At 34.9% G+C, this 25,481-nt stretch overlaps 2 protein-coding genes across 4 annotated transcripts; one reads left to right on the top strand and one right to left on the bottom strand.

Annotated features, from left to right (window-relative positions):
* Window positions 1-236: 236 nt before the first annotated feature.
* LOC141812551 (NAC domain-containing protein 87-like) lies at window positions 237-2,489 on the top strand. Its single transcript, XM_074700549.1, has 4 exons — window positions 237-511; window positions 605-748; window positions 1,732-1,835; window positions 1,903-2,489. Exons 1-4 carry the CDS (start codon window positions 349-351, stop codon window positions 2,287-2,289), a joined length of 798 nt encoding a protein of 265 aa, XP_074556650.1. The 5' UTR covers window positions 237-348; the 3' UTR covers window positions 2,290-2,489.
* A 4,259-nt stretch (window positions 2,490-6,748) lies between these two features.
* LOC141812550 (uncharacterized) lies at window positions 6,749-21,996 on the bottom strand. Of its 3 annotated transcripts, none has more exons than XM_074700545.1 (11): window positions 21,875-21,996; window positions 20,959-21,073; window positions 20,445-20,630; window positions 20,254-20,365; window positions 20,133-20,166; window positions 18,239-18,270; window positions 18,085-18,119; window positions 17,856-18,008; window positions 14,624-17,145; window positions 7,217-7,243; window positions 6,749-7,108 (listed from the first exon to the last, which is right to left on the bottom strand). In XM_074700545.1, the coding sequence occupies exons 2-11, from the start codon at window positions 21,027-21,029 to the stop codon at window positions 7,041-7,043; spliced, it is 3,240 nt and encodes a 1,079-aa protein (XP_074556646.1). In that variant the 5' UTR covers window positions 21,030-21,073; window positions 21,875-21,996; the 3' UTR covers window positions 6,749-7,040. The 3 variants fall into 3 exon arrangements, with proteins under 3 accessions (XP_074556646.1, XP_074556648.1, XP_074556647.1); XM_074700547.1 differs by having other exon boundaries at window positions 6,749-7,105; XM_074700546.1 differs by having other exon boundaries at window positions 6,749-7,074.
* Window positions 21,997-25,481: the final 3,485 nt, after the last annotated feature.

The raw sequence follows: 25,481 nt of genomic DNA, 5'->3' as shown, positions 1-25,481 counted from the left end.
AATTTTAATCAAGATTAAACCGTTAAATAATTATTTTTATATTTAATAGCTAAAATAATTTAGTGTAAAGTAAGATTATGTTTGAAATAAAATGAGAAATATAACAGAGTGTTATTTTAAGAACAAGGAGGGCTTGTTTGAATTTTACCCCGAAAGAAGAATGTTATGAGCCACAAGAAGAAGAACAAGAGCAGCACGTCATATTTAAGCCCTAGCTCCTCTCCTTTCATCTCTATTCTCTTCTTCCCTTCCCTGACTCCACCTCCGAGTCATCGTTCAATTTCACCTGCCCTAACTCCTTCTTCGGATTCGATTTGAGGTGCGAGTGCAGCGCGCAGCAGCAGCAACATGGAAGAGAAGGGCATGGAGTTGCCGCCCGGCTTCAGGTTCCATCCCACCAACGAAGAGATAATCAGTCACTACCTCCTGCCCAAGATCTCCGACCACTCCTTCGCCGCACTCGCCGTAGCAGATGTCGACCTGAACAAGTGCGAGCCATGGGATCTTCCGAGTAACTAATCCATTAATTAATTTCTTCCTTCTTTGCCCTAAATCCTGAAATCCTAAACCCTAAACCCTAACCGAGTTTAAGATTTGAAATTAGGCAAGGCGAAGATGGGAGGCAAGGAGATGTACTTCTTTTGCCAGAGGGATAAGAAGTACCCGACGGGCATGAGGACCAACAGGGCCACACAGTCGGGCTACTGGAAGGCCACCGGAAAAGACAAAGAGATCCACACGGGAAAAGGTGAGTTTAACTGCTAAACTTAAATTTTTGGACAAAAATTCAATTCATTTTTATTTCTAATATATATATATATATATATATATATATATATATATATATATATACATATATATTATTATAATATAATTATTATAATAATTATTAGATCACAGAATCCTGATACATGCGCGACACCTATAATATAATATTATAATATTATCGTCGTGTCGTCTAACCATAATTAACCGCCGCCTCGGGTGCGATCAACGCACCACTCGTCGGCGCTCCGTCCGGTGTTGAATCCAATCGGATAGTGGTCGGAATCTCGGTTCGATCGGAAACAGGATCAACAGTGGCCATGCTGTTTCCGATCCAAATCGCAGTCGGATTCCGACCGCGATTTCGACGGCGATCGGGTCGGCCATTCCGACCGACGTCGGTCCTTCCTCGGTCAGTCTCCGGTCGCGATTCGGTCGGAATCCGGTCCGATCACCGTCGACAGTGGCCGCGCAGTGGGGGGCAGCTGTTTCCGATTAAATTCGTCGGATTCCGACCACTATCCGGAATCCGCCGCCGGAAGAAGCGTCGGCGAGTGGCGCGTCGATCGCGGTCGAGGCGGCGGCCAGTAGTAACCGGACGCGGCACAGCGACGGTAACAGTGGGTCAGAAAGTCACGCACGGGCTTATCGCGCAGGATAGCAATCTTCTATATATTATATAATATTAATTATTATAATAGTTGTAATTATTATAATATAATATTATAAATGTTGACTAAAAGATATTTTTTAAATAAAAATTAGTTGTATTTTTTTAAATAAAAATGAGCTGTAACGGAATGAAGTATTATTTTGATGATAAATAAATAAAAAAAGGCATTTTTACAAATTTATTCATTATTTTTCTAAAGTATTTTTTTAGTAGTGAATGTATTCCTAGTATTTAGAGTCTTGAAGTGTTATAATAGAGTTACGTTCTTTTATATTGTCTTTCTGTTCGACAAGGTGCCCTGGTGGGTACGAAGAAGACTCTCGTGTTCTACAAAGGGAGGGCTCCCAAGGGAGAGAGGACCAACTGGGTCATGCATGAGTTCAGCCACCAAAGCAAGGTACATACATATCACAACTATATATAATTTTAACCTGATTCCATCATTTTTGTGTCCTGTCATGCAGGATGAATGGGTTGTTTGTAGGGTGGTGGACAAGAACCCCTGGCAGTCCAAAGGCTCACAGAGGATTGAAGATGAGCTCCGGCTCCCTAGCTACAATTTCAGAGTGGACCTTCTTCCTTCTCCTCCTCCTCCTCCAATGGCGGCAGTGAGTTTCTCCACTGTGCTCGAGGCCGACGACGAGATCGAGTGGCAATTCCTCATGAGCCTCCAAGATCAGAGCTCTTACTGCTCACTCCTCGGCGACTCGGGAGGTTACTTGCATCGAGATGAAGCACTGCTGAGAGGCTTTGCCACTGCAAATAACAACACTGCATCATCATCTAGCACGATGAAGCAGTTGAAGGTGGAGAACGGAGAACTCCATTGGCAACAAACACTACCACCGTGAAGAACAATTAATGGAGGAGTGATCGATTCTGAGAATTCTGTGTGCATATATATATATATACAGATCAATCTCTTGTTAATTAGAAAGGATAGTGAAAAGGATTTTTGTTTGTTAGAACTAATGTTGGGGTTTAATTGTACACTTTGGTTTGTATTAGTTGTGGTCAGTCAGTCTAATTCATGATTTTGTTTTATTGTAAAGAGTGAGATTTTTTTTTTTAATCTTTTTGGAAATTAAAAAAAATTAACTTTCACGTTATTCAGGCAAATAATACATGGAATGCTATCCGTTTATATATATATTGATGACATTAATTTTTCTTTCTAATGAAGTTTTCTAAAAACTAAATTGACTCTTAATAAAAAAAACTCTATGCTATTATATCTTTTCTATGCTTTCTAAAAATATAATAATAATAATTTATTGAATATTTCAATACTCCTCAAACTAGTGAATATTTTGAGAGTACTTAATTAGATACTCTCTCTTTTTTGTTCTGGATTTTATTTCTAGCTTAAATATAATATTTCGTGTTTTGATTTAGGATTTATTTAGGGGATTTTGATTTCGTATTTTCAAACACTATTCTTATAAATCATTAGCTGCCATTTAGGTTTAGAGAAAAAATATATATGGTTTAGAGTTTTGAGGTAAGGTATGGTGTTCAAGAGGGAGGAGATATAGGATTTAGGAAAAAGCATCATTTACAATTTAAGAAAGAATCGACTTGCTTTGATACCATATTTAAAATTAGAATAGTTAATTCTTACATTATTCAGACAACTAAATTATGGGATCTAATCCCTTTTATATATCGATGACATGACTTTTCTTCTATATATATATATATATTAGAAATTTAATGAAAATTAAAAGAGATGGAAAAAAACTCCAATATGTATGAATTTTAATCTTACAAAGGCAATCTCATGATTTTATTATCGATTTATATTATATCCTATGTATTGATATTGATATATGTACAGGAAAAGTCTTGCACGTGAGTGTGTAGGGGTATAAATCTAAAGCCCATATTGCACCAACCCAAGTTGTCTCATGTGTGAGCACGACATGCACACAATAAATGTCAAATCAATCGGAGTAAAATTTTCCCAAATGAATGAACTAACATTTTGTCACTCGCATCAATTTTGCTACACAGATGCATTACCTGATGTTAATGACATATCTGTAACCTCTCGACTGAAATGACTGATATTTTGATTCGGATGAATAAAAATATATAGTAAATGATCATTAACCGACCATTTAATGTTGCCTAATGTTGGAGCTCTTATAAAATAGCATGTCATGATCTTAAACAGGTGTACAAGCAAAAATAATATTCATTCACTTTCAATAAAAAGAACTTCTAAAATATAAATTAACTTTTAAAATATTTTTAATATTATTTGATAATGCTATTTCTAATATTGTAAGTATTGGTGAACTTAAATTTATATATTTATTGATAGTTCATTTTTTTAGATTTGCTACATATATCATATTTTAAATTTATAGGTTCAAAATGGATTAAAAATTTTAAAAAATTAAATTAAAATTATTATTTCTTATTTATGGTTGCATCTAATATAATGAAATAATGAGATAAATTTTATAAATTAATGGAATGAGACCTAAATTTTTTTCACGTAATATACTAATATATTGAAATTTAACATATCAATTATTACAATATGCATTTCAATATAAAGAATTATTATATTTATTTATTTTTGCATAAAATACTAATAGCACTAATATATATTTATTTTCACATCAATGAAATATATGTAATAACATTTATGAAACTCAAAAGAATTTTAAAATACAATCGAACAACTTTTCAATATTTATTATCTTAATTCTTATTTAGTTCTGATTATTTTTTTTATAACGTAGCTATAATTTTAAATAAATTTATTATGAATAAAATTTTATCTCCTTACATATTAGCAATGAAAATAAAATAAAAAAATATTTTTTATCATATTCTTTATAGTTATTTAGTTGTATTTGTTTTAGACCTTAATTAGAGTTAAATTAGATGTGTTACACGAAATGTTAATTATGTGTTATAATGCGTTAATTCCATTTAAAGATTCATTTTCTTGAACTTGCTAATATTATACAAAATACTTAAGATTATAGTTTAAAATATATATAGATTAGAAACTAATATATCATAAACATAAAATATTAGTAGCGATAGTAATTTAAAATTTATAAAAGTATAATTTTTATTAAGAGAATAGATGGAACGCCCATAAGGATCCTCAAGTTCTATGCAAGAGCTTGAGAATAATTTTACAACCTCTTTTGATTATATTTTAATCACAGATAGCGAATCAAATTTCGATATTCTACAATGATGGTCATATAAGACTCAAAGTTTTCTCATCCTTTTCATCATAACTAAAGAAATTCTAATTTGTATAGTTTCAACTGTTACTATAGAACAAACGTTTAATTCCGGAGGTATTATATTCGATGAATGACGATATACTTTATTTCCTAACTCTTTAAAAGCATATAAGCATTACTTGATAATTAGATGAGAGCTACGAAAAGAAGAAAAGGAATGTAACTTTTAGATGACGAAGTAAAATGTTAGTGTTAGCTCTTAAAGCTAATTATGAGATGATTGATAAGAAAATTTTTATATTATATTTCATTAATAAAAGATAATTTATGGCTATTATATTTACTTCAGATCTGTGTCAGATGAATAAGTATAATAATGTCTTAGGGTAGTAGGTTTTAATATACGACATATTATTTGGTTGAATTGATAGTGGAAGACTATAGATATATATAGAGCACTATTCTTAATTATTCCTAATCAAGCTTTAATATACACGGACAATATTAATGCATTGAGACTAGCATGTAGATCAACTGATGACTTAATCATAGATATAAGATATCAAGTTGACATATAAATATATATTAGAAAATATGTACTAAATTGACCTGTCATGATAATGTTTTATGGATTGTTATATGAGTGTCATAAATATTCTCATAGTAACTACTAGTATAAATAGTCCTTAGACAATTGAAGTCATTATGATTCCCTACATAAAGAGTTGTACACTTTAGTATCGACAAATAAAATGAACTATAAAGTTAATCACTGGTATGCAATAAGTTATGCAGAGGGATGTGAATGATGTAGATGAGATCTATCCCTTTCATATGACAAAAGTGATATCTGTGGACTCCTTGATTAAGTAGGACTACTAAAATGCATGACTATACTCAAATAAATCAATATGAGATATTGAGCTCATTTGATTTAGTGAATTTACTTAGAGATCAAGAAACACAAAGATTAATAAGGAGATGACACAGTCTATATCTCATGGATCAGTTTAGATATTAAGGATAGAAGGACCAAATTATACAAGATAATAGACACAAAAAGATTAGATTGGATCTCGATATTGTCTCACTTGAGTAGCAATGATGCATTGTTAGACGTCCCTCATTGCTTATGTATCTAAAATATTATTTTAGATACATTACTAACGTTATGAGAACCTCTTGGGTCACACAGAAAAAATATGTTAATTTGAAGATGAATTTATTTTAATTTGACTAAAATATGATGGATCTTAAAATTATAAGATTAAGTCTAATCCGAATTAGACTCAAATGAATCTAACTATTGGATTAGTGAATTGAATCTAATTCTGAATTAATCTCATTGGATTAGACTCAACCACTAAATAGAATTAATGTCTATTAATAGAGATTAATGGAACATTGATGAAAAGGAGAGTAAAAGATAAAAAAAATCTTTTGTATTCATTGGATAACTCTTTTTATTCATTGGATGACTCTTTGTATTTATTGGATAACTCTTTATATTCATTGATATTCATTGAATGACCCTTTGTATTCATTAAATGAGTACAAAAGGTCATTCTTTATGCATTAGATGTTGTGATATGATCACTTCTAATCTCCTCTTCTTCTCCTCTTGACCAAACTATCAAAATTGCTAGTACAACGAAAGTGATTCTTCTTCGAAAATTAAATTCGTGCGATAAAACGAAAGATGTGTTCATGTAGATACCAAAGAGGCGCAATCATTTTGATCGTGCTGAGATTTATCGAATCAAATTACTATTGGAATTATTCTATTTATGTAATAAAAGTGACAATTCGATTTATACTACTATATATTTTTGAAATTAAGAAATCAGCTTACACGCGGTTCCGTAAAATAGTTAAGTTTTTTTTCTCTTCTCTCTCTCTCTCATAACATCCATCTAAGTAATTAAACCACAATTGTAAACTATTCTTTAACAGTGTTGTAACTCAGCCCACAAGAACAGATATTCTGATTTGATTATACGCTAGTGAAATGAACCATTGTAGCTTCTTTCAGGCATCAAGTACTTATCCTGATGAGATTTACTCGATGCGACAATTTGCAATGAATTCCAAGCAAACAATAAAAAGAACTATTCTGCAGTTTCCTCTCATCATAAACCTTTATAGCAAAAGGGCACATCATCGTAACAAACCATATATATTGACTACCTCACAACATTGATCAAGCTCATGAAAATCTGCTCCAAAAAAGAAAAAGAAGGAAAAACACACTGGTAGTAGAACAATTCTCCAACTATCGAACACCACGTGGATGGGCCTGCATTTTGTCACTCATAATGGTCATTCTACAACTAGCAGCAATTTTGTAAGAAACTTACTGCTCAGGGAACTTGTTGGATCGTCCGAGACTACCGGGGCTTCGTCTCATTTGATTTGCTGCTCCTAAATGTTGAGAGAGAGAAGAATGACCTAGCTGCTAAAAGTAACAAATAGAAGGAAATATTGGGAAGAGCACGAGTAAAATTGCAGGAAATATTGATCCGAAAACAGTGGATTGACAGCAAACTGTTGCATTAAACCTTACCTTTAGTTGATGTTGCTGCTGATGAACCTGAAGACAGAAGCGTTTTTAGTGTTGGCTTGAGCAGCAGAAGAATTTAAAAAGAAATTTGTGAAAGCAATATGAAGAAGAGATTATGTAGGTTTTAACAGGACTAATTAACCAACATAATTAGAGACGAACTAGTTCAAGGCATTACCATCTACTGTCCAGACAAATCAAATATAAGCAACTAGGCTAACTCCAAAATGCGGTATCTAAACTAAAGGTCTACATAGGAAAATCCCATGGATCAGTACTTCTTGACTTCGATGAATAAAGTTAACTGATGTAAATCTCAGTTTAATTTTGATTTGTGGTGATTGTGGGTAAAAGGGCCCATGTGTGAAATGTAAGGAGGTTAAGGATCCATCCGCAATTTTCCATACTCATCCGATAGATACAAGGGGATTACCAATTCATTGTATCAATGTTAAGATAGCCAATGGATCTTACTCATCAGTTAATTGTATACCAATGTTATGATAGCCCATAAATCTCACTCATCAAGGCATTCGAGATGTTTCCTTGTCACTCATTATATTTGCCCTCCCTATTGTATATCCCTGAGTTTCTATTGAATTTATTGCTTATTATTAAACTTGGTAGATCAATAAATTGTCACATTGGTGATCTTCCAAAGGAGACCTATATGAAGTAAACTTTGAGGATTGTTGCTCAGGGATACACTAGTGTAATATGTTGCACAAGGAAAGACTAGTGTAATATGTAACCTAAAGAAGGTTTATTCACTTAGTGTTCTACCTCAATTATGACTATAAATCACTTAGTGTTCTACCTCAAACTCATAGACTTCTTCTTATTTCTGCAACTGATATCATCATCATAGATAATGACTCCATCAAGATTGTAAGATTGAAAGATTATCTGACATGAGTAGCCTCAAGTACTTCCTTAGTAATAAAGATTCCTCATTCAGAAGAAGGTGTCCATATCTCAAAGAGCAAGTCGTATTAACCAGGCTTGATGAGGTAGGCATTCAAAGGATTAGTACATTAACCTCAAGAACTTCCTTGGTATATAAATTGCTCATTCAGAAGAAGGTATCTATATCTCAAAGGCAAGTATGTATTAATCATCCTCGATGAGGTAGGCATACAAGGCATTAGTACTATGATAGGGGACATAAGGTTGATAGGAAAATTAAACTCACACACGACATTTCATTTGCGGCAAATGTGATTAGTCAAATTCTATAGAACCCATGTCATGACCATTAGGTAGTTAAAAAGTTACTTGAAAGTGCTTCAGGAAAAAATGTGTTAATTTGTGACTGAGGTCTTGAAAGCCCTTCAGGAAAATGTGTCTTGATTTGTGACAGAGGTCATCTTTAGGTTGTGGGATAGTCTAATTATCCTATACATGGGCAATCTATATTGGGCAAGTTATCCTATACATGGGCAATCTATATTTGACTATTGTGTTCTCTTAGAGGTAATCTTATTTCTTGATAAAGGAGTAGACAGTGGTGGCAAGGTCAGAGTGCAGAGGCAGAATACAAAGTCATGGGCTTAGCAACATAATAGTTCATTTGGGTTGAGCATCACATAATAGAGTAACATATATCATTGTAGAGCTGAAGAAGCTTTATTATGATAATCAAGATACAATAAGTAACCTCAAATCTCAGGTAGAAAGTTCGATCTAATTATCACCACACTCTTTATTAGAACTAATGATCTGTTAGCAGCAGATTTGCTACTTAAATCATTAAAAGAGGCCATGTTGAAATATTCAAATAAGCTTAAGGGTGACTGTTATGGATAAAAGTGGCTCATGTAAAATATTCAAAGAGGTTAAAGGTCTATATTTTTTTCATATTTATCTAGATAGAGGGGTCGGTGAAATATTGAGGGTTAGCATGAAATATTCTCCTCAACCTCCACCCCAATCTTAATAGTGATCATCTTAAAAAGGGTAGGTCGGTGAACGAAGCTCCTGTCAATATAAGGTCTCAGAAAATAATCTATTATACGCAATCTTACTTTACATTGCAAGAGATTATTTTCGCGACTCAAACTCATGACCATTAAATCACACGGCAACAATTTTATCATTGTGCTAAGGCTCCCCTTTCAACATCTTAAAAGATCAATATTTTAAAAATACCGCATGTACTCAAAGCATCATAATGAAAATGCAAAGTATATAGAGAGAGATACAATAATATTGAAATTAGAGAAACCAAAATGTATATGTATCTTGTATCTATGTCTAGTTTAAGTGCTAATCCAAATTCAACTTGTCGTATTTAAATGAGGCATTTATGAGCATGTGAAAAAAACAATTCCAAAGTGAATGTCTTGGGACAATTAAATAATTTAGGTCTTGAAACATTATAGGATTAATGAAACTCAAATGCTACAAGAACCTATTCTCCATCCAATACCCAGCACCCATTTTGGTAATAGTAAACAATAATTATTAGTGAGACATTTATTATATTGTAATAAGTTGTACTAACATTTTAATTAAATTAACTTTCTAGTTATAGTTTTATATTTAATGGTAAACAACTAAGTAGAAGGAAGAAAAAGTTTTTAGTAAATATCAGCACACTTTGAATGTACAGAATATCATTGTGGCATGATACTAAAACTATACCATTTCGGCATGAAACTAAGACTAGTCTTTATATATAGTTATATATGGAGAGAGTAATTTTAAAAAGGACTTATAAAAAAATAGTTTACACCTACAAAATAGTAAACATTAAAATGGTAAAGATCTACACTATAGGAGATCTAAAGTTTCTAATAGTAAACAATAAAATGGTAAAGATCTACACTATAGGAGATCTAAAGTTTCTAATAGTAAACAATTGATTAAAAAAACAAGTGCTTATGGAATTTTTTTTTGAAATATGCAAAATTAGCAAATTTTATGAAAAATAATCATCCTTTATAGTTACACCTCTATCTCTCTCTTCAGTTGAAGAATAATATTTAACATTTTTATTACAAGATAGAAGTGGATCTGAGTATTTCCTTGGTCGAAATAACTGAATAGCAGCCTACTTTTCAACTAAATACCACACAAGTTCTTTCAAGGATAAACCTACCTTCATTCTAAAACATCAAACGAACATTTATTAAACCTCAAGAACTTCTCACTTATACAAGAACAACAACAATAAAAGTCTTATCCAACTAGATGAGGTTAGCTATATGGATCCTTTTATATAACTGGACTCTATCCCTAACTATATTATCATTTATATTTAAATAAATTTTATCTTATTGTATTATTGCTAAACAAGTCTTTTTTTAGTCTTCTTCTTTCTCATTTGATATATACATTGATGCAGGAGGATTTGAAGATTTTTATTATTAATTTTGATAATTTCTATTTTTAGTAATTTTTGAAGTTTTTGGTATTTAGAGTAATTTTGAAAAGTTCTATTTTTTTATTTTAGGATTTTTTAAATCCGTTTAGGATTTTTAGAATTGAATCTGTTAAAATTTTTCTTAGGATTTTATATTTTAAGTCCGTTTAGGATTTCGAGTTTATTAAGAAATTTTCCTTTTTATTAAGAATCTTTCTTTTCGAGTTTGTTAAGAAATTTTCCTTTTTATTAGGAATCTTTCTTAGAGTCTGATTCTATATAAATATCTTATAAGTTGATGTTTAGGGGAGAGTTTGGTTGATTAATAAAATTTCTCTTTTTTGGCAAAAATCCCAGAGGCAGCACCGTCGCGACCTTCTACCCGTTTTTCCAATTTCTCGAACTTGTTCTCTCCTCAATTCTCCTCCAATCTTCTGCCTCCAGAATACTCACTATTCTGTCCGGCGTCAGTTGGTATCAGAGCGCATCAGATCCAATGGAAGGTCATCGTGGTCGTGATCGTGGCAGTTGCGATTGCAATAATCAAATTCCGATGGAGGAAGCCCAATACCGTAATCGTACCATTAAAGATATGAAGATTGAGGATTTACGGAGGTAAGTCGTAGAACTAACCCAGCGTTTGACGACACGGGATTTTGAACATTGAAAGAGCTATGACCGTGATTCTGCATCCACTTTCGACAACCCACCACCCCGATAGGGCCTCGAAGCGTCAAAATCGAGAGGAACGGTACGTAGACTTTGATTTTCGAATCGATCTACCTGAGTTTTCAGGAACCTTTCAAGTAGAAAAATTTGTTGATTGGCTCAATGAAATAGAAAGTATTTTTGATTACAAGGAGGTGCCCGATCGGATGAAAGTAAAGTTAGTTGTCATCCGACTCAAGGGCCAAGCATCCGCTTGGTGGAAACAACTACGACGCTCACGAGAGAAACAACAAAACCAAGATCATTGACTGGGAGAAGATGAAGAGTTACTTTCTTTCTTTCGATTATACTCAGACTGTGTTTCAACGATATCAGACGTTGAAGCAGGATGCAAGATCAGTCAATGATCACACAAAGGAGTTTTACCACCCCAACCCATCATTGATCCATCAGTCTCCAGAATAATGTAAGCTCCATCGGGGGAATCTCCAGGTTTGGAAGTTCTTGAATTTGGGCTTTGATCTGTTTCACTACAGCCCAATCTAAGGCTTCTTCTTTTGTCACCATGAGGAGAAGTCTTCTTATATAACGGTCCAAGCTTTGAACTTAGATTTGGGATGTAGGTTCGGGCGTAATTTAAGATGCCGAGCCATGACCTTAAACCCTTCTTCTCCTTAAGCTACTCATCCTTAAACTAAGCTATTTTCTTTATAATATGAGGCTGTAGCCTCAGCATTCCTTCGCCAATTTCTGCTCCCAGAAACTCTATTCTTGGAACAACTATTTTGCATTTTGTGGTTGATAATATTAACCCATGTTGCTCACAAATACCAAGCATAACTTCAAGATGCTTGATGTGTTCCCTTTCAGAGTTAGAGAATACCAATATATCATCAATATATACAACAATAAAATCCTCCGTACCTCTGAAACAATTGTCCATTTTTCTTTGAAATGCCGCGGGAGCATTCTTCAATCCGAATGACATCACAAGCCATTCATATAGACCAATATATCATCATATAAACGTTGTCCATTCAACTGAGGCAGAATCTATAGCGATCTGATGAAAACCAGATTTCAGATCAAATTTAAAATAAATCTTTGAATTTCCCACCTTCATAATTGTGTTTATGCTGGGAAGATTATACTGATCTTTATAAATATTATCATTAAGGGTTCTATAATTGAATATCATCCTTTCCTTTCCCTTAATCTCCTTCCCAGTAACTGGATCTATACTTGTGCCTGACTAAACAATCATGGCTATAGTCCTGTGCCGGCTTTTACTGGGACGAATAACCTTTAGCTTTAGCAGTGCGTCTACATGCCTTTCAAATGCTTGCTTCATGGTTGGAGTCACATGAGATAGAGGCTTGTCTTGAATAGTAATAATATCAGGGTTAATAATCTCTATCTTGCACAAGATTTTATTCTTCGACCAGTATTGTAACGGGTTTTCTCCAATAAACCCTTGGTCTCTTAGCCTATTCAACAGTTGACCATGTTTCGCCAAAACATTAGAATTAGGAGTGCTTGTATAGAATACCTTCTCCTGAATTTCCAGGTACTCCATCTCCTCCATGTCTAGCTCCTGAATAGCAGTTGTTGCGGATTGATTTGTTACGATTGTTGTCAAGTGCTTGTATAAGGTTACAATGTTTCCTTCTATCCTTAATCCGCCTTGCATGCTTCTGATGAAGTTGCATCCTAAAACCATTTGAATTTCTTCTCCAAGTGTCATGTCAAAAGAATATGTGAAGGGGATTCTGAATTTGTTTTCCTCTATTATCATCTACTCGGCCTTCAGCTTCCAGTTGGCCACTTGCTTGGAATTAACTCCATTAATGAAAACCGTATAGGAGTTTTCTTCAAGCGCTTGGGCAGGTACCAATCTCTTGTCCAAGCAACATGCCATTGCTCCGGTATCTAAAATTGCATTTACAGAAAAGGGTTTGACATTAGGAATTTTAAAGAAAATTTTCATATTGTATAACCTGTTTACTGTCCTTTTCTGATGGTACTGTCCTTCAGACATCTTAGATACCATGTATTCTTCAAGAAAGGTGACTTGCTCCTTCCCCTTCTGCAAGTCTCCTTCTGTTAACTCCTCCAAGTTAGTAAGGATTTCCTCGGATATTATATCATCCTTAGCATGGCTGGTTCCAGCTCCTTTTAGTGCATCCAACTCCATTTGCAGTCTCCTATTTTTTGATAATAGCCAGTCAATATATTCAAGTAACTCATAAATAAGAGGCTTATCATTAAAATCCCTCCTGGCCGGTGGAGCGGGTTGGATTTCAATCTTTAGTAATAATCCGTACAGAGCGAGCATGCTGTTAGAAGGCTATCATATTCATCATTTTTCACTTCTATATGCTCATTTAGATCCCCTCCTATTAAAATCATTTCAGTTGACAAAATTTTTTGTAATATCTCATCTAGGTCGTTCCAAAATATAAATTTGTTGTGTTCATTTAATCCTACTTGAGGTGCATATATACTAATTATATTAATAGTTTATTTTGTCACTACTATCTTAAGAGCTATAATCTCATCTCTCTTTCTAAATACTCTTACTACATCTTTTAGCGAATCATTGACAATAATATATATTTCATTTCTTGTGTTACTCTTCCTTGTGTATCATAACTTAAAACTCGAATTCTCTATCATCTTTGCCTTCTTTCCTATCCATTTTGTCTCTTGTACACATAAAATATTAATTTTTCTCATAATCATCGTATCTACTACCTCTATTGTTTATCAATGAATATCCATAGATTTCATGTTCCAAATCTTGCACAATTAATTTTTATTTATTCTTACCCAACCTATAGTGTGAAAACCCTTGCATATTTAGCACTACAACACTCAAGTTCTCATGAAGATGCAATAGTCCTTGCCAAAATGTTACAGTCGGACCCTGCAACACGTTCTTTAAAGGGAACATCGTAGCATTAGCACAATAATTGATGAATCCATTTATTGAAAGTCCACGTTGGTTAGCAACCTAACACGCAACCCTCACCCTTTTTCAACCGGGGTTGAGACTGGCTTTAGTGGGTTTTTATAAATTTATTATACTTGGGTTACAATAAAGAGAAACTAACTGATAATCTTCTTTCAGCTTAGCACAATCTTAAATGCATTAGGATGGCTTGAACTGATAGTTTAATTGTATATTTAAGCAATTTGCAAAATCATGTGTATGAGGCATATGCATGGCGGAAATACACTGATATGCATCCAAGAATACATATGCTCAGCATATCCCACTTTTTAATATAAATGTAAGGAACAAACTAGAATTAGCACAATCCAAGTAAAAGTACAAAAGCACAGCATGAACAAAAACAATGATATTCTTTATATACCTGGCAATACATCATGAACTCCTAGATACTCGCCTGCCCCTGCCCTCTTGGTTGAGTTGCGATCATGCAAACTTTCGTTCACCATAGTTTTTAGCTGACTGTAGCTCTTCTCATGGAGGGAAGTTCTTCCAGACATATCAAAGTTCTTTTTGTAAGCAGCTTTTGGATCTTCTGCATCATCCTCTCCTTCTGAATTGATTGACGGGCTAGCCCAACCAGTCACATTTGCCTCTCCCTTGCTTTTACGAGCAAACTTCAAGAGCCTCTTCAATCCCTTGGGAGCATCTCTGTGGTAGATCAATGCAGGAGGGTTTTCAGCATTTCCCCACTCAATGACATCTGGTTCATTGCTATCAGCCTGAAGCATTTGAGATAATGAATGTCGAACACGAGGACTTGATATAAGTGGTGGTTCAAGAACATTGGAGATTGAGGCATTGGACAATCCAGTGTCGCATGCAGTGGGAACATCACGTTCTGGTTCCACCCATGCAACTGATGAAATGCTTATACTCTCATCAGGTTGAATCTCAGCAACAAGAGGTTCTATAGAGATATGGTTGGCATTATCCACATCAGCTATATTTTGATCCCCAGTTTCTGTTTGTTCAAGATTTAAACAATTATCTAGTGAAGTAACTAAATTTGCATCAACATCATTTGCTTGTTCAGGAAGATCAGCCTCCAGTACCTTATTGATTGTCTCAGGTGTCAGCTCCTTTTCTTCAACTTGAATGGAATTGCCACTTCTCTTTGATGAAACATCGGACTGGATAATTTTAGACTTTGTTAAACCATGGCCAAGCATATGCCCAGTCCCAGAAAATTTTCTGGCAGGTTTAGCTTCTAAAGGAACAACACTGCCTTTCTTCGTCACCTTGTCATAGAAACTTGGTTTTGCCACTGATGAAGCAGATTCATCTGGAGAAGCAGTTGGAATTTTGGTTTTCACAGTAATCTTGGTATTTACTGGTGTTTTCTGTTTCTTTTCTCCTTGACCTCTGGTAATTCGTTTAACTTCAGTCTTGGCTTCTGGCTTATCTCTTGGCTGATGCAATGGCTTTTCAATTTTGGGGCTAGGTGGAGTTGGACAAACAGGCTGGGATTTCCGACGGCTTGGAGTAGTATCACAGGACACTTTAGAGGAACTTTTAACAGGTTGTGCTCCACTAGTCTTTGGCAATGAGCCAGATGACCATGAAGCCCGTGTAGTTGGCAAAGATGATGGTTTTACTGAAGCTTTTTTCGATACTGCTGACTTTGAAACTTCTGTTTTTTGTAAGACTGGTGGAGGAGAATTTCTCTGAGGTCTTTGAGATCTAACCAAATTATCCAACCTTTTAGCAGTGACCCCAGATTTAGAGGCCAGCTCTGCTTTGCTCGGTTTCAAGGTTTCCTGTATGACCTTACGTTTTAGTTCCATCACAGGATGTTTCTTGTCATTGTCTGCTCGAAGTTTCTCATCCCGTTTTGCCTTGTACTGACTATAAAATCCTCCTCTCTGTTTGTTGGAGGTAGACAGGGACCCACCAGAACCAGTATTGGAATCACTGTAATTCCCCAGTTTGCTCTCCATCATCTTCATTAGCATTTGGTTAAGCTCTGCTTCCTTCTGCTTACTCCACTCATCTGAGGCAGTAGCCCCATCATCAATTTTGCCAGTTTCGGATGATAATGACTCCACAGGACCATCCTTGGAAACTAGCAGTGTCTCTACCTCAGGTGATGCAGCAATCTGAGCAGTTTCAGAAGCAGTATTCAAATTGCCTGGAGATATACAAGACTCAGTCTTCCCAGGAGTCATCGTATTGTCTACTGCCACATCTAAAGAACAACTGCTTTGAGATAAAAGCTCAGAAGCATTTTCTTGGTAATGATTCAGAGAATCGGTCAAACCAGAACTCCATCTTCTCAATACAGTTTTGTTGTTGATCAGAGAGTTGTCTCCTGAAGCTCTCCTTTTCTGAGCATCCAAATTGTTATCTTTTTGTTTGTTTTCAAAGAGGCTAATTGCCTCTTGGACACTCATCCTTCTTACTGTCTTATCAGATTTCTTCGCAGGCTGATCGGTTTGTTCATCTCTGCTGTTGTTTTCATCAGTATCCTTGCTGGTTGGAATTTTCTCCCTGGTAGTAAAGTAACTGAGGCTCTTGATGGTCAGTGCTGTAGATCTGTGAGATCCAGACCTTCCGATTTGTACTCGTCTCATGGGAGAGGCAGCTCTTCTAGGGGTTGCAGACCTCACAACAGGTCGGCTTCTTTCATTGAATGTCTGATCTTCATCAGTAGACTCGGAGGAATTATCACTTTCTGTCGAACTCTTCCGCTCAGCTTGTGCAATTTTTGCAGGAGAGATGCCCACAGTAGAAGATTTTGGTTCACCAATCGTTGCTCTCAAGGGATATATTCCTTCAATAATATCCTCAGGATTATTCTTCCATCCATCAAAGCATTTTTCTTTAACTGAGGATTCAGCCACTTGGTCTTCTGAAATCAATGATAAGTACTTTGCTAAAGGATCCCTAACATGAGAAAGAAACAAACTCATGTATAAACCCACAGAGTAATAATGGTACATTATTTGGTTGCATGAAAACTGAAATAAAAATTAAAGACATTGACAATGAAAGAGAAAATCAGGTGGAATGCCTTGACCTAACAGAACTGCTGCTTGAATCAACTAGAAGATAAAAATGAAATATCATATATGAGTTCATGACTAGTATAGAAATTTTGAGCCACTAAAAACGGGCTCTTTTTTTTTTTTTTTTTTTGTAAAACTAGGGTTCCTAGAAAAAACTAGCATGAATCTGAGTGACAAGGAACAAGCTTGGTTATTTCATGGATGAAAAGTGACCATGATTTGTTTTACTGTTAAGGTTATATTTCCATAGTGATAAGCATCATTTGTTGCAGTATGCCATGAGCCTCAGTTGCAACTTATGCCTAGAACAGAACTTTCACCTCAGGGCACCTCTGAAAAGTATAAACAGAAAATTTATGTATATGAGTGAAAAATTAAGAAGACCTTTAAACTTAGAGATTTCTGCAGCATTTAAATAGCAATATAAAAGAGAAACTTATCACCAGACGGTATCTAAGCTCATAACAAAATCCTCCATAATTAAAAGGTACCAAAATGATAATAATAATGATCCAAAAAGCCAAGATACACAAGTTTTTTTCCTAGTGAATATCATTAAATTTATGTAATCCATCTTTGAGAAGCTACCTCAAATCTCTCACTTGAAAGTGTTGTGAAAACATTGCTAGATCAGATAACTGTTTCACTGACAAAGTGGCACCAGCAGCTTGGCTAAAAGATGCCACTAACTCTTCTTTGAGCACAGCAATCCTCAACTCTATTGCACGCAGCAAGTCATTCCTGTGGTATCATCTTATTCAGTGAGTGAAGTTTGTTTTGAATATATATGGTGATGAAGATGGAAAAAAATACTAACTTTGTAGCATCAGATGCCCCAGCCTCAACTTCTGTCTGCAGAATGTCAAAGAATGACAAACACCAATTTAATTTCATCTAAAACTTAGAAACTTAAGAGAATAAAATCAGAAATGATCGTGTAGAAAACAGAGAAGAGTAATGCAATGATTTACATTTGTTGGGTCAACACCTTCAAAGTGGCTGCCTGTCAATGGAAGGAACCAGAATTTTAGGTGACATAAAGGTAATGCTAGACTGCAGGAAAATAGAGCAAAGCAGCACTTATCATCTTTGTACATAATGACGCAGCATGCAAAATAGACCTTTCTAATTCATCATCTTTGTAAAAACATAATGACGCAGCATGCAAAATGGAAAAAAAAAAATAGTCCAATGCGCGAAGATCCCGTCAATACAAGATCCCAAGGAAGGGTCGGACCACATTAGGTCTATAGCACGCAGTTTTATCCTGCATTGCAAGAGATTGTTCTTACGACTCAAACCCGTGATCACAAGGTCACATAGCAACAATTTTACCATTGCGCCAAGGCTCCTCTTCATGTAAAATGGCACCACCAAAAAAAAAAAGAACACTCACCTAAGAGAATTCAAAATATTATTAAACTACAAGATGAATCATTACATGGGATCCTATCCCTTTATAAACTCATAATCTGAGTCCTCTAAGAGCCTAACTTATCTCTAAAATATAACAAATATTTTATAAATTTAAAATGACTCCTAAAAATATAGTAAAATCATAAAAATTTAAAACCTCGATTTCAAAATAAGCCATAAATTTTCCCAAATTTTGAACTGTGTTACATAATCTTGTGTTGACCTTAGATATCTGGATGTACACCCTAAATGGTTAAGCTCACAGACAAACTATTTGCATACACAAGAACAGTAACTGTCATTTGGGAGATAGTTGCCTCACTAACAAATACAGTGTAAAATAGAACAATTGAAATCAGTCATAGTATTGACATTGTTCATCTTTGAACAAGAAAATTAATAAACTGAATGTCATGATCATCCATGATCATCCAGGCCCAAGGAAACCTTCTCAGTTTACAGGCTCAGTTACCTTTCGGGAGGCCTAGACCCATAGAAATTGTCTACCTATGGCACGGTGACATGGAATGCTTAAAAATGTTTTAAAGAATGCTTGGCCAATCTTCTAGAGTGTTTTAAAGACAAGATTAAAGGAATGTAGTACGGAAGTCCTTCAACCACAGAATTTCTAAAGCTTTATCCATAAAACTGTTTTAGCTCTGTGGTATACCATCCTAAAAGGATGAATTTTATTTAGCAGAAATATGGAGGCTGTCTACTCAAACAAACCACAATTGCATGCAGCAAATTCAGAGCAGCAACAAACTAAAATAGCTGTTATACAGATTAGAGTCACCTCCAACAAACAGCATTTCAGCACCGAATGTATGTAATGCTCTTTCCTAGAAGTTGTTGAAACTTGAAAGTAAAATTTTGCTTCAAAAAAGGCCATAAGTGGTTTCCTCCATAGATAACACAGTACATTTTCATCATATTTTGTACAATTCTCCAACAGATATGAAAATATCCATTAATATTTTTCCTGTAAGTTCTCCATATAGGTCAAATCAATTGATATGACATAATCATTTGTATATCTTCCAAGGATGCTATTGTATGAATATTATGGGTAAGTTCATGGGTATTACCATAATTAGGCATCAACAGAATGATTTAGAAGTAGAAAAGAAAAGGTAATTTTATCATTCCACAGTCCCTCAAATCTAATTCTGGAGTATATTCATAATCGATCAAAGTATAATTTAACTAAAAAAAGCCTGTAAACCAGGATAATAATTTTTTTAATCAATTTACTGAGATTGTGTATAATAAATTCACCTAAACAAAGTAGTAATACAGAAAACTGTAAAACATATAGAGGTATGAACAGCAACAGATTCAAGTTTGAAACAACTAAAATAAGTGGCATGATTACCTGAATCCATTTAACATCCCACAATCTTAGTTTAAGTTTAATAGGCATGATAATTACCAAGTAAGTGTGCATACCTGCTGTAGCATCTCCAGCGTGATCTGGATTTTGCTGAATAAATAGGAATATGCCTCAATGCATTAGCCAAAAGAATAATGGGATAAGATTTTTTCCTCATTTGCAAGCAAACGTTCATACCTTATCATAAATACAGAGATGAAACCTTCTGGTATCTTCCAACTGGGACATCTCATTTGCAACTGCAGTGGCAGTTCTTACCACGTCCGGGGAGCTAACAATACCTAAAAAACTAAATAAAAAATTGATGATCAGTGTAATCACTGACAATAATAATGCTGATCAATAGAACCTTCTATCACTAAAAGTACCTTGCCAAAGTTGATTTGGTAAACCAAGATGAGATTTCGAAGGTATTAGCCAATTCTAATTTAAAGTTACTGCAAGATGGGTTTGATTGACATTGCTTCACTTGTGCTAAATGTACAGCTAAGTGGTCCAGAGGACCACATGCTAAGTTTTCAAGTTTACCCTCTTTACAAATGAGAACCTCATACCTGCCATAAATGAAAAACATGTTGAAATATGAAGTCATAGTCAAAAAAGAAAACTTCAAATGCATAGGTCAGTGCTTAGTCTAGCTTTAAAACCGTATTTTCACTTACGCCTGACAGTTGAAACTATCTCACTTCTTTTATTCAGTTTACTCAGTGTTTCTCCCTTAAGTCTAAGTTGATCGATTGATTTTGGTATTAAAAAATTTCTCTATAAGCAATTCTACTAATGATAAATGTCAACTTACAACCTCAAGAAAAGTGATGTAGATGAAAAAGAAGAAGATGCTGAAGATAAATGCAGTAGATACTTCATATGATCAATCTATACCTGTTCTCTTTTGATGATATGTTAAAAAGTGCATAATCTAGAATTGAATCTGAGCCTATCTCCCCTTTCATTCTTTTGTTACGGCAAGAACAATCGTTCCTGGTACTTTAAAGTTCTGAAAGAAAGAACATCTCAGTTCATAAGACTTCAAGGAATCAGTTGGAAGTTCACAGCAGAAAGACTTATATAGTGCTGATATAACAAAAACTAATTCCGATCAACAATAAACTTGTTAAGATTTCTATAATGTATAAGAAACTAAGGCTAAAGCCTATGAGTGCAAATAAATCTGCATATGAAGATTTTTCACAGTACAGCCGCATCTTAATTCTTAACAAACTACAGAAGAGGTTGAAAAATGACTGCTAAAACATTTAACAATTAATTCACTTCTTACATGCAAATCTTGCAGGAAAAAACATAGAACCAAGTGCATGATTAAAAATACAAAAGAAGGAAACGCGAAATCGAAAATGTAAAACTAGCAACAAACAAGCATATTGTACCCAAATTGACTAAGCCGTCGTCCTAGAGTTGCAAAAACAATACAGTTCATGAAACAAATAATAAATGTCACTCTTCCAACCAGATTCACTAAACTTCCCAACTCAAAATCAACGATCTAAAGCACAAAAAATTCAAAGCCAAGCGCGGAAGATGTAAACCAAGAAACGAGATTCACTGACAGTAATTCTCAAATCTAGTGATAACACAGTCCAATATTTCTCTCACGGCAAAATAAATCAAACTCAAAACGCTTAAACAGACAGCTGAGCAGTAATCCATGCTATAGCATCGAGAGCGAAATTGTACCATACATCTAACAAACTCACGCCAAATCCTTGTTCCACGCACCAAATAACAAAAGACCAAAACCCGAGATCTGCAACGCATTGCCCAAAGACGAAAGATTCACCTAATAATTGGTGAAGCAAAGCGCAATCGGGAGTACAAGAGGAGCGTGGGCACCAGATCCAGCAGCAGAAAACCCTAACAACGAGGCCGCGCACCGTGAATCGAGAGAGAGTGGAGGGTGGAGCGGAACCAACCAACAAAAAAGTACGATGGCCACATTTTTCAGTAAGATGTGTCTTGTCTTATAAGCCAATGCGCTTGGCAGTTTTTACGATAATGCCACTGACATCGAATCGCTCTTCTGGGCCCAGGCAACCCCGCAACGGGCATCCTCGCCCTCGCCGACACGTCAGCGTCACGCGAAAGCAACCGTTATCGTGATGGGCACATCAGTCGGTTGATTTGGGCTTTTTAGAATAATATTTGCCGCATAATTATGTATGGGTGGCCTCCCCCGCACACAAACGCGTGGGGGCCACCGTACGATCGAAAAGCGAACGTGAAAAAAAGGGATAATTTCTCAAACCACGTATTTTGATTTTAAGTATTATTCAATCTGTGTATCTTATTTATTGATAGACTAAATCAAATATCCCTTCTCGTTCCTTTTTTTTTAATTATTCATCTGTGAAAAAAAAATCTGAATCATTTTATTTATTTTTTAAAAAAAATTTAATCTCCTCCTTCGTCTCTGTCAAAAAAGTTCGCTTCCCAGTCGCTACTATCAATGTAGTATATCACATTATTATTTGAGGTCATACATATGTTCGGAACCATTGGACTAATACATATATCTTCGTTTGAAATCATTCTGAATTTTTTTAAGTTCATTAGTCATTTTTAGATGAAACTGATTGATGAACTTTCGTTATTTAATATCAAAAAATTAAAAATTTGTCGTGGCTCTTATAATGCCCTTTTAACATCATTTATCATACTTGAATTGAGTTGAAAAAATCGATGCTCTCGATATAGCATATCACGATAGTGTTTAATGAAATTAGTGTAATAAGAAGACTAAGCCAAGCATATAAGAGTTAATTTGTTTAGAGTAATTTGGACATCTCTAAGTCTATCAGCTACTTTTGGGACGAAACTGACTAATGGACCTAAGACATTCTAAAAATCATAAATCTAATTTTGTCTATCATAGGAGAGTCTCATGAACTCATTTGTGATGTCGGATAGGAAATATCATTGTCATATCATTTATAATGAGGCTTTAACATCATTTCTCAAGGCAGGAATGAGTTTAAAAAAAATTGAGTTCAATATAGTGTATCGCGATAATGTTTAACGACATGAGTGTAATAAGGGAACTAAGCCGAGCAAATAGGAGTTTGTTTTGAGTGATTTTTGTAGGATCGAGTGCACGTAAGAGGGGGGGGGGAGAATCACGTATTTTTTTTAAAATTCGTTCATTTAAAATCAGAGTTAGAAAGTTTGTGCTTTGAAAAGCATGCGGCGGAAAATGAATACGAAGCAATGAAAGAAAATAATGTACGAAAGACAAAAGTAATTTTTTATTTCGTTCGAAACCGTCGACGACTACCTACTCGAAGGGCCAGGTCCCTTGTGTTGGGATGTATACAAGAATCCTAGCTAAACTATTGTTAAGAAACTCATCTTCCATCTTACTGCGTAATCTTGTCTTAATAATCTTCAAAGCAGAAAATGCTCGCTCAGCACTAGCTGTGGAAATTGGAAGAGTAACAAGTAGACAAAGCAATCTGTCAACCAAGTTATAAGCAGTATGTCTACTAGTTTCAACTAAACATCGACACAACTCTGTAATTGTTCCAATCTTTCTCAACTCAGCATCTTGAGAAATATACAAAATAAAATGATTCAACTGATTCTCTAACACATACCTATCTTGTAGGCTGAAATCCTCTAGATAGTATTTTCCCACCATTTTGCATATCTCTCCAGCATTAAAGGATCTAAACTCATTTCTCGGAACTAAAGTAGCCATAATAGATAAAAGATCCATTACCTTCTCATTGAACTTGTAATTCAATTCCTGTAACTGAGTATCTATTGTAACTAAGAAAACTTCAATTTGAAAGAATCGTTCATTGGTAAAATGATCAGGCTGCCGACGTGCACGTCCATCACGTAGAATATAAGTTTGTTCCATATCTGGAACATCAATGCCATGCTCTTCACAGAACTCTTTAACTTTCATGAAAAAACAGTTTCATCCATCTTCCCTCATATTTTGGAGAAGTTGCTTTATAGATGCTACTGTACGAATAGCATTTACTATATCCTGTGTCTTCGTTTATAATGCTTGACAAAGCATATCTGTAATTCCCAATACTTCCTTCATCAAGCACAAGATAAACACAAACTCAAAAGACACAAGATAACCAAAAGCAGTATCTCCATCAGCACGAATTGAACCAGATGATCCATCAGCAGCAATATTTTGAAGAACAGAACTTACTGCATTAAACATATTCATAAGGCTAGAAATAGAATTTAGGTGAGAACCCCACCTAGTGTCACCTGGTCATTGGAGTGAACCAACCTGATTTGCTCCTTGACCTGTTTCAAGTTCACCAATATCTAATAAGTGAGCTAGCTCAATTACTTGAGAGTCTCGGAGTTCATCATGACGTTTTGCAGATGAGTCCACAGTGTTCACAATGAACAAAAGTTTCTGAAAAAACTGACACACTGGAACCACATCATTTGAAGCAGCAACTAGAGCAAGCTGTAAACGGTGAGCATAACAATGCACATAATAAGCATAAGGACATTCTCTAAGAAAAAGAGCTTGTAATCCATTCAATTCTCCCTTCATATTACTGCTCCCATCATATCCTTGACCTCGAAGATTTTTAATATCCAAAGAATGATTGCGTAGAATAGAATATAATTCATCCTTTAACGTCATAGCTTTAGTGTTTTTGACATGTATTACATCAAAAAACCTTTCCTGCAAAACTCCAGCTCCATCAACAAATCTAAGCACTAAAGCCATTTGCTCTCCTTTTGCAACATCACAAGTTTCATCAACAATGATAGAGAACTTAGAGTCTCCAATTTCATCTCGGATATGCTTACGTACTGCAACAACATAAATACTCAAAATTTCTTTTTGAATATCAGGCGAAGTGTATTTAGAATTATCTGGAGCATTTTCCATGACAACCTTTTCAACTTCAGGATTGAATTCAGCCAAAAGTTTCACTAACTGCAGAAAATTCCCCCGATTCCTTGACTAAATTGACTCATTATAACCTCGAAAAGCACAACCTTGAAAAGTAAGCCATCTGACAGCAGCAACTGAAACTTTTAACCTTAAGCGATTCTTTTCTCTTTCTTCATTGGTGTGTACATTGATGATGTTTTCCACATGCCCAGATTGGTTCAACAAATCCTGACAAGATCTCAAAGCATTGTTATGATCAGAACAAGGACTAGAGCCAACATGAGTTAGAAATGCACATTTCTTTCCATTATGCACTCTTTTCCAATCAGAATAACCTTGTACAGTGAAGACATCAAATCCAGATCTCTTATTCAAATTGCTACTAAAAAGAAAGCAAACAAAGCAATAGGCACAATCTTTGCTCACAGAATATTCCAACCAAGATGGATATTGCTTAAACCATGAATATTGAAACCTGCGTTTATGCCCTGGTGGACCAGATGGTTTA

Source organism: Curcuma longa, chromosome 19, assembly GCF_044706935.1.
Source record: "Curcuma longa cultivar G26 ecotype Majalengka, Jawa Barat chromosome 19, ITB_CL_G26_1.1, whole genome shotgun sequence".
Taxonomy (NCBI): Eukaryota; Viridiplantae; Streptophyta; class Magnoliopsida; order Zingiberales; family Zingiberaceae; genus Curcuma; species Curcuma longa.
The sequence above is the reverse complement of the archived record's forward strand: the minus strand, read 5'-3'. Positions and strand labels throughout refer to the sequence as shown.

Coding starts and splice junctions, on each gene's coding strand:
- LOC141812551 (XM_074700549.1), top strand. CDS start 349: ATGGAAGAGAAGGGCATGGAGTTGCCGCCCGGCTTCAGGTTCCATCCC. Junction 749..1,731: donor AGAGATCCACACGGGAAAAG/GTGAGTTTAACT, acceptor CTGTTCGACAAG/GTGCCCTGGTGGGTACGAAG. Junction 1,836..1,902: donor AGTTCAGCCACCAAAGCAAG/GTACATACATAT, acceptor CCTGTCATGCAG/GATGAATGGGTTGTTTGTAG.
- LOC141812550 (XM_074700545.1), bottom strand. CDS start 21,029: ATGAAAGGGGAGATAGGCTCAGATTCAATTCTAGATTATGCACTTTTT. Junction 18,009..18,084: donor GGGGCATCTGATGCTACAAA/GTTAGTATTTTT, acceptor ATGATACCACAG/GAATGACTTGCTGCGTGCAA. Junction 17,146..17,855: donor TTTCAAGTGAGAGATTTGAG/GTAGCTTCTCAA, acceptor TTCTCATGTTAG/GGATCCTTTAGCAAAGTACT.